Here is a 9,379-nt window from a genome sequence, read left to right on the forward strand (position 1 = left end):
AATTGAATAAGAAAGAAACTCGACAAATATATGCCGAGTAAGCTTGCCGAGTTACCTTGTTAAGGTTGTGGCGCGGTGTGCGCCGAAGCCAGGCAAATCATTTGACGGACTCCTTAACGAGCCCCTCCAAGCAAGCTTAGGGGTGGATTTGGATTTTATATAATCCATAGGGACCTAATGCATATGTAAAATGGTATGAATGCTTTGTGGAATTTGGACCCGGTCTGCCTTTAACGAGTATGGACTTTAGTTTGACTGGTTGGACCCACACGTCTATCAGCCCCCCAAATAAAAATAAAAAAATAAGGGGCAAAATAGTAAGATCAAAATGGCGGAAAGATAACAATTATTACAGAACCCAATGAAATTTTGGACTGCTAAGAATTATCACGAAGGGATAAACTCATAAAACCCATCGAATATACAACGAACAACAATTTGGACCTTGCGACTGCTATATTGAAGGGTTTCTCTCTCTTTATCCCTACTCTGTGGTGGGGTTTCGGGAAGCGTATCTCTCCCTGCCATGGCTACCAATAATTCGCAACAATCAGGTTTTCTTTCGCTAGATCTTGATATAATCATATAATTGTTTTTGTAATTCCTTTTAGTTTAATCGATCCGTAATCTTGTGCTTTATGCTAGGGTTTTCAATTGTTATGAATTGATTGATCTGGGATTTATCATCACTTTCCGTTGAATTCGTGAGGAATTTTAACTTGTCGAGGGTTTTCTATGGCGGGTTTAATCAATCCCAAAATTGATGCTTCTTTCTAGGGTTTTATTAGTTTAAACCGATTGATTCGAGACTGTTAGAGCTAATATTTTGATTTGTTGTTACTATCTGTTGAATTCGTATTGTTCAAGCAGAATTCACTTCTTCCTTTTGATTAAAAATTGTGGTCAAGTTATTGACGCAACTTCATAAACAAATTTTATTGATCATTGAGAATTTTTCTTTCGAATTCAGGCAGTGGTCCACCTCCTAAACCATGGGAACGAGCCGGATCATCATCATCTGGTCCAGCTCCTTTTAAACCTGCAACTCCAGGTAGCACAAGTGATGTAGTCGAAGCTTCTGGAACAGCAAGACCAGGTGAAATCGTTCAATCAAACAATACAACTTCAGCAGTCAATACACTCGGAAGACCTGTTCCCCCTAGACCATGGGAACAACAACAAACCTATGGAGGTACATTCATAACCAAATTAATAACAAATTTTCATCTAGGGGGCAAGATTGACATTTCCCATTTCTAATATCACTTTACACTGTTTTTTGTTACATCTCAGGTGCGGGTTATGGGTCAAGTTTGGGTTACAATTCTGGGTTAGGGGCTGGAGGTTATGGCTCATATGGTGGAATGGGTTCTTCTTATAATAGTGGTGGTTTATATGGAAACAGCATGTATAGAGGAGGAGGAGGGTATGGTGGTCTTTATGGCGGTGGTAGCAGCATGTATGGTGGAGCAATGTATGGTAGTAGTTATGGTGGAGGAATGGGTGGCATGGGTATGGGTATGGGGATGGGTATGGGTATGGGTATGGGTATGGGTGGTCCAGGTGGCCCGTATGATGACCAGGATCCAAATAATCCATTTGGTGCTCCTTCACAACCTCCTGGATTTTGGATCTCTTTAATGCGTGTGGTAAGTCGGATAATAATACTTTAATTTAATAATCTTAGGATATAAATCCTTTTATTTTTTAATTTTAATTTTATGTTTCTAGATGCAAGGATTTGTAACTTTCTTTGGCCGAGTTGCGATGTTAATTGACCAAAATGCCCAAGCATTTCATATGTTCATGTCCGCCCTTCTTCAGGTAACATTTTTGTTTCATTGACATCAGTCTCAAGTCAAATTACAATCTGTTTTGTCCTGTCTTGTTCTGTACTGTCATGTCATGCTAAATGCAGTACAACTTGTTCTGTTCTGTCATGGCAGTTGTTTGACCGGTCAGGATTATTATACGGGGAGTTGGCTAGATTTGTATTTCGAATCTTGGGTGTGAAAACAAAGCTGAACAAGATTCAACCGCCTGGACCGCATGGTCAACATGGTCAACAAATTGAGGGACCCAAGGGTGCACCGGCTGGTGGTTGGGATGGTGTATGGGGAAACAATGCACCTAATTGATCATTTTGATCAACTAAACAAAACAGAGGAAAGAAGGTGTATGTCTGTATGAGATTAAGGATTACAGATGAAAAGGTGAGAGGATTGAATGTGTATAGATAGGTATTTTCCGTATTTGGAAATGATCTTTTCGTCAAATAATCTTTTTTTATTTATATGTATCTCTTGCTTATGTTGTAATATTGTATTGAAAGATCTTTCCCGATAAAGGAGAATAAGAATGTAACATGAGATTTCAAGCTATTTTCTTGGGATGATTTGATGGTGGTGTTTTTTTATGCATTGTGGAAGTTTGAGGTTTGCAATTGCATGTTTGAAGACTGAAGTTAATCTTTCTGTGTCAGTATGTTTGTCTTGTTTTATTCTATTGTTATTAATAAAGTCCTTTAGGTGAATGGGCCTGACCAAGAAAAAGACATTTTTTGACAAAAAAATTACATCTTGGACCAACATTCTAGATTCTCGATTGAAATCCTGGATTTTGAAAAAAAAAAATTTGGAATTTCAAGAACAACTTGAATGAACAATTCCAGAATTTCGAGAAAAAAGATATCAATTTTTACTTAAATCTAACAAAAAGTTAAAAAGACATAATAATGTGAACTATATACGATATTAGTACATAAAATCATATATTTTATTAAAAAACTATGAAATTAAACACTTAGAAATGGTCATTTTGGATATAAGTATGGATATTTCTATAAAAAAAAATTGAGAAAACTCCAAAATTAAAGATCAAATCCGGAATGAAGTATTTGAAATATGAATATAGGAACGAGACATTCCGGAAAAAATGATTATTTTTCAAAAACTGAAAAAAAAATTTGTTTTCTTTAACAACCTTTAATGGTTAAATTACTAGTTTCCTATGCTATTTATTTATCTATGATAAATTGATCAAATTCAAACTTGAACTTTTAATAAAAATAACTGCATACCTTTTTTACTGCACATGTCAATCACGAAGTTATTATTATTTAACTAACTTTTGAAATTGGAAGTGATTGAAAGAATTGTATATAATTTTTATTGATTGTCTCATATATATTTTTAAAAAAAATACTTCAGTGATTCTTTGGGAAGAATAGAGAAGACAATATGATTGAAATATGTTTTAGAAAAATAAAATAGAACGGATACATGAGTTCTTAATGGATAAATGCACACTTTTCTCATTTAACCAGTTAGGTCTATTTTTATATACTTAGGCTATTTTGGCGTACTAGCTGAAAAGCTAGCTGATAAAAAATGACGTTTGGTAAAACTAGCTGAAAAATATGAAATGACATAAAAAGACATTTAAAAGAATGTGTTTTTATAATTAATTAAAGAGTATATTTGGAAAATTTTAAAAAAGCTCCTAAAAAGCTAGTCCAAATAGTTTTTTAAAAAACTAGCTTATATGCTACTTTTTGGCTTGCCAAACACGACAATTTAAAAAAACTCAAAAAATAAGCTAGCTTTTCAGCTAGTTATGGCGCGCCAAACATAGCCTTAAACAAAAAAGTAACAGTCAAGTTTAATTACTCTTCTCATTAACTTCATTAAAATATCCATTGGTGTTGTTATATGGAAATTACCTTAGCCAAGTTCTCATCATAACATACACAAATATCACTCAAATCAAATTTAACCAATTACACTTCAAAATAACATAAATTAACAAAAATGATATATGTCCTATCCACATTTCGATTTAAAATCATCATCTAAAGAAATGCTTCGGCATGATACACATAACTTCTTCAACCTTAATTTCCACATCCCACCTCGCAACCTTAAACAACTCAATCGCCAACTCACTAACTTGTCTACATCTAGAAACATACAAAATCATCAACCGTTTACACCCATTCCTTAAACTCAACAATCCTCGATCACAAAACCCCCGACACCCATTCACATGAAGCTTCTCCAAATTACCACAATACCCTCCAATCGACTCCCACCCCAAAACCCCAATCTCACTGCACAAAGACAAATTCCACTCTTGCAACAATGGACACCCTTTTGCAATCTCAATCACAGTCTCATCACCAACACTTCTACAAACCCTAAAATCAAGAACCCTAATATTCTTCCCAAACCCACCACCAATTGATCTTAACCCATCCCCCCGAGTACACCAACTAAGACAAGATACGTTTAAATACTCTAGCCCACCACCACTCAAAATACCCAAAATGCCCTCGGGCTCAATCTTGCAAGAATCGGCTTCCAAACAAGCTAGGGTTTTAGAATACCCGTTGAATCCGACTCCTTTAATTTTGTCACAATGGGAAATCTTGACTGCCCGAAGGTGGCGGCAGTTGGTGGTGATGGCGGAGATTCCACCATCGGTTATTTGGGAACACCATTCAAGATTTATGTCTTTTAGAGATAAACAAGATTTGGATAAGTGTTGTAATCCGATATCGGTTATAGGGCAACGATAAAGACTAATAAAGGATAAAGCTTGACACCCAAGGGCAATATGGGAAAGTCCTGAATCGGTGATTTTGAAGCAACAATCGAGATAGAGAGTGTGTAGTTTTGATCCGTGGTTTATGAGTTGGATTAGACCGGAATCTTGAAGATTTACACACCCACATAAGTTTAATGAGTTTAATTGTGTAAAACGTTTGATTAACTTATCAAGAATGAAGGAATCGATGTTGATTGTGGTTTCAGAAAGATTAGATCGAGAGAATGAACATCCGAATTCCAATGATTTACGGTTTGGGTTTTGAATTTGAAGAAATCGATGACAAGTTAGACCGAAAGATTCTCGATCTATACTTGAATCAAGTTTTTCAAAAATGAAAGTCAAACAATCATCGGGAAGACTAATCTCCATTTCTACACAGGATCTGAAGGTTGTAAAGCTCGGATTTTGATTACAATCTGTTTGTAATATGAGTTGGATATGGTGGATGATTCGGTATCATGAAGAACATGTGCATCTCCATATCCGTATCCTATATGAACACCACATTGGCGACATAATAGCTTTGTTTTTGAACCATGGCGATTTAAACAGATGGGAAAGCAAGATACCTCGTCAAATTGAGTGAATCTACTAAGATCAATGGATGCAAAAGATATAGAACCTTTTCTGATGGATTTGCGATACTTGGAGCCTATTTCAGATGTTATGCGATTTGAGGATGCTAGATTCAAAGGGTATCCACATGAACCACAACTGTTCCAAAGAAATAAAACAAAAATTAGCTCATTAGCTCTTGGTCAATGATAATAAGCTAAATTTTCAGTCAATAAATAGGAATTTAGGAAAATACAGAGCTTAAGCTGATCGTGTGTAATAGAAATGAAAGTAATTTGAAGTTACTGATTGATTTTGAATCATCCTAGTTGTGTGCTCCAGATTAGTAAAAGCAGGAAGAGAATAACAAAAATGACAAGAATACACCTTTGAATCACACGATTTTACCTAAAATAAACTTGGGCAAATCAGATACAGAAATGAATGAACAAAACCTAAGAAACTCAGGTGTAAACTAATACGAATACATAAAGATCAGTCAATTATGTTTGATCAAATGAAAATCAAGTCAATCGACACAGGAGTTTGTGTAGAAACAATTGAAATGAGAACTGATCGAATAAGATTCAAATCATGATCGATGTAGATACCTGTAAGAGACATCGGCTTGGGACATGATAGGGTGATCGAACAATAAAGGTTGCTAACTTCCCCTTTCATGTGAGCTGACTTCTGATATAGGGTTAGGGTTAGGGTTCTTGACAAATGGAGGGGGTCAGAGGCAGGGAGATCGGGATAACCGCCTGCTGTTACGACTGGGTCGCTCGCCTGTGATACGGATATTCTAATCTCACGGGGAGTTTTGTTTTGTGTAATGGAAAATGTGTGTAAAAATCTCTATATTGTAATGAAATATAATGGTTTTTTTTTTCAAGAAAATCTCCATCTTTATATTTGGTTTTATTCACAACTAAGTTATTATAATATTCATTTTTTTCATATGAGAAAAGTACCCTTAACGGTATATAAGTTTAGGTACCCAAACTCATCATAATACGTCGTTTTGTTTAATATAATCATTATAATGTTCTTAAACTTCAATCAATAACTTGATTTACTTTCAAGATTTTCAAAATTCTACTATTATCTTCCTATTACATCATATTTTTTTGCGGAACACCTACTAGGCTATATATATTATAGTTGAAAATGAAAATTATGTAAGAGGAAGATAAATGTGAAATTTATAAAAATCTTAGAAGTAAATTAAGTTAAAAGTTGAATTATAAGAATATTGAACAAATACAATGTATATATATGATACAAAACGACGTAATATGGTGAGTTTGGATACCTAAACTTAAGGTATATTCATTTTTTTCATATATATATATATATATATATATATATATATATATATATATATATATATAGTATGTTATAACCCATATACACACCGGATAATACTAAATAACTTAGGCATTATAAAAAACAGTTTTAACCATAAATAACTTTAATTTAGTTAATAATTTTGTAATTCAGTTTTAGTTTGAAATTTTTTGTTAATTTAAAGATTGTAATTTCATTTCTTATGCATTTTGGCATTTTATTTTTGCTTAGTATTTAAAAAAAAATACGACAAAACCATATAAAAATCTTTTTTTTTAAGATCTTATTTCTTATTTATACTAATTTTTTTATTATTTAGCATTATTTAACATGTAAAATATGACTTTATATACAATAATTATGTTTTACATTTTACATTTTATATTAATAATTTAATTATTGAAATATTATAAAAGACTTATTAGAATAGGTTATATCTCTCACGTCTCAACTTTGACTTTAATTGATTAAGTATTTAATCTTGTTAAATACTATTTCTCACTTTGACTCTAGTATAAAATATGATATGACCACATTTTTAGCATCTATAATGCAAGATTTTTTATAAATGATATCAACGTTACAATTAGCTTTAGCTTTAACTTTAGTTGGTTTTTAAGTAATTTCTATCAACCACTTATTATTTAATACATGTTTTTTAAGTTTTAGTTTTTTTTTAACTATTTGCGCTACTTATTCAATTAAATTTTGTTTTTTTATTAGATCATCATATTTTTATGTGTGAAATGGCAACATGCTTTAAACCTTTTTTTTGTCCCCTAGTAGCATGAAAAGGAAACCATTTCAGCATCCTTCAAAAAAGTGTAACATCCCAACTTTCAGGTATAAGATTTATTCCTTAAAAGACAAATTCCCCTTGGAACTCGTCGAGTTGATGGCCTCAACTCGCCGTGTTGAAGGCTTTTGGGCCGCACATATTTTTTGACCAACTCGACAAGTTGGTGAGGAAAACTCGACGAGTTGGTGGCTGATTAAGAAACCCTAATTTTTAGGGTGTTGCATCTTATTTAAAGGCCTTATACCCTTTGGGTGGCCTCCTTATCGGTCTCTTCTGTCTAGAAAACCCTAGTTTGCGCATCCCCTCCCATATTTGTGCGTGAGAGAGTTTGAACAGTGATTTCTTGGTGTTCTTTTGAAGGAACTTGAGGTTGGAAGTGTCTAGATTGGAGGGAAGGCTTCAGATCCAGAAACTTTTGGTGTATTGTAGTTCTTTTGAGGTAAAAAGTCGACAACTTGCTTATTTATTGCTTAGATCTCTTCATTGGAAGTTTATTGTCATATTTGGCTCGTTTTGGGATTGTTCATGGGGTTGAGCATTTCATGAAGTTATTGTTGGATTAGGTGTCTAAGCCCATAACTATAATTGGTATGTACTTGAATTGATAGCAGCACAGTCCTTTTGGGTTGCCCTCAACCTAGCAACTGGACAAGGAAATTATGAAAGGAGAGATATTAATTTATAAGATTAATGAATTAATATAAATGATTTATTAATATGTTAAAAGATTAATATATTAATTAGAAATCATTATGTTTAATTAATAGTTAGCCAGAAATTAATCAGAATTAATTTTGGGGTTAAAAGAATTAATTATAAAGTGCAGGGACTAGTTTGCAATTAACTAATAGTTGAGTGGAAGGTTCCAGAACCCCCTTGGAAGGAGGTGGACGAAATCCTTAGGGGAAACCCTAGAGATTTCGTCCAAGGGGTCCAAATAAGGCCTTTGGATCTTGCTTAGGCCCTAAGCAAATGATAACTAGGGTTTTCCCTAAACCCTAGATCCCTCAGCTATTTAAGGAGCCTCCTGGCTCACATTTGAGGTCACTGATTTCTTTGGAAGAAACCCTAAGGCCGAAATTGCATACTCTCTCCATCCTCTCTCCTCCAAGTTTCCTTCTTGCTAGTTCTTGGGTGTGATTCCATTAGAGGCATTACATTTGTGGTGCTAAGCTTCCAAGAAGATCAAGATCAAGATCAAGAGGATTATCAATTGTTTGCTATAACAATTGAAAGGTATGTAACTCCTAAACCCTAGTTTGTTAATTTCGAAACTAGCCTCTCTCCTCTAGAGTTCTTGTTTTGCAATTCAAAGTTATATGTTCAATAGATCAAAACATAGACCCCAAGTAGGTTGCATGTGAACATAGGAATTGTTTTCTAGTTTATTTGTTTTACCTAAAACCCATCAGTGGTATCAGAGCCATTGTTTGTTTTAAATTGAATTGCTATAATTGTTGAATTGCAAATTAGGGTTTATAGTTATTAAACCCTAAAGGCCAAATTTTCGATTTCTGGGGTTTTGGATAAAAGGGTTTTTCCGAAAACCCTAGCCTCCAAAGAACCCTAATCGAAATTAGGGTTAGGGTTTTGAAAACCCTAGCCTCCTCCCTTGTAAATTTCGAAATTGCTAGAAGTTTTAGGGTTTCTTGTTTTGGATAATTGTTACTTAATTAGATTAATTGGATAATTATCCTTATCCTGTTTTTCGAAATTTAGAGGGATAAGGATTAGGATTAAATTAATTGATTAATTTAATTAGATAATCCTTACAAGATTTAATAATTTGATTAATAGTTGATTAAAAGATAAATATTAAATCTAGTTAATTGGTTTATTTAAATTTAAATTTAATAGTTTGAATTTCGAAATTTATATAAACCCTTGAAGTTTTAAAATGTTTTAAAACACACCCTATATATGTATTATGATTAAAAGTTTAATATTATATATGTATAAGAATATGGTCAGTCAAATCGCTAGTATGCCTCATTCACGAAGCTAATCTATAAGGGGGGTATAAGGAAACTGCCTACAAAATGGTAGTTGAATGGGTGTCCACTCTCA

The 9,379-nt window shown here is 33.5% G+C and overlaps 2 protein-coding genes and 1 pseudogene across 2 annotated transcripts; 1 reads left to right on the forward strand and 2 right to left on the reverse strand.

Moving 5' to 3' along the window:
• Positions 1-387: 387 nt before the first annotated feature.
• Positions 388-2,381, forward strand: PEX13 (peroxin 13). The gene is made up of 5 exons (XM_079067560.1): positions 388-554; positions 971-1,192; positions 1,294-1,649; positions 1,732-1,824; positions 1,947-2,381. Exons 1-5 carry the CDS (start codon positions 527-529, stop codon positions 2,136-2,138), a joined length of 891 nt encoding a protein of 296 aa, XP_078923686.1. The 5' UTR covers positions 388-526; the 3' UTR covers positions 2,139-2,381.
• A 1,350-nt stretch (positions 2,382-3,731) lies between these two features.
• On the reverse strand, positions 3,732-5,108 carry LOC145133536 (RNI-like superfamily protein). Its single transcript, XM_079068476.1, has one exon. The coding sequence runs from the start codon at positions 4,975-4,977 to the stop codon at positions 3,847-3,849; it is 1,131 nt and encodes a 376-aa protein (XP_078924602.1). The 5' UTR covers positions 4,978-5,108; the 3' UTR covers positions 3,732-3,846.
• LOC145131174 (uncharacterized protein At4g08330, chloroplastic pseudogene) lies at positions 4,980-5,800 on the reverse strand (annotated as a pseudogene).
• Between the last annotated feature and the right edge of the window lie 3,579 nt (positions 5,801-9,379).

The sequence above is a fragment of the Lactuca virosa genome, chromosome 8, assembly GCF_052849685.1.
Source record: "Lactuca virosa cultivar CGN04683 chromosome 8, Lactuca_virosa_CGN04683_v6, whole genome shotgun sequence".
NCBI lineage: Eukaryota > Viridiplantae > Streptophyta > Magnoliopsida > Asterales > Asteraceae > Lactuca > Lactuca virosa.

Excerpts from the sequence above, each read along its gene's own strand:
- LOC145133536 (XM_079068476.1), bottom strand. The coding sequence starts at position 4,977 with ATGGAGATTAGTCTTCCCGATGATTGTTTGACTTTCATTTTTGAAAAA.
- PEX13 (XM_079067560.1), top strand. The coding sequence starts at position 527 with ATGGCTACCAATAATTCGCAACAATCAG. Across the intron at positions 555-970 it reads CAATAATTCGCAACAATCAG|GCAGTGGTCCACCTCCTAAA; the intron begins GTTTTCTTTCGC and ends TTTCGAATTCAG. Across the intron at positions 1,825-1,946 it reads TCATGTCCGCCCTTCTTCAG|TTGTTTGACCGGTCAGGATT; the intron begins GTAACATTTTTG and ends CTGTCATGGCAG.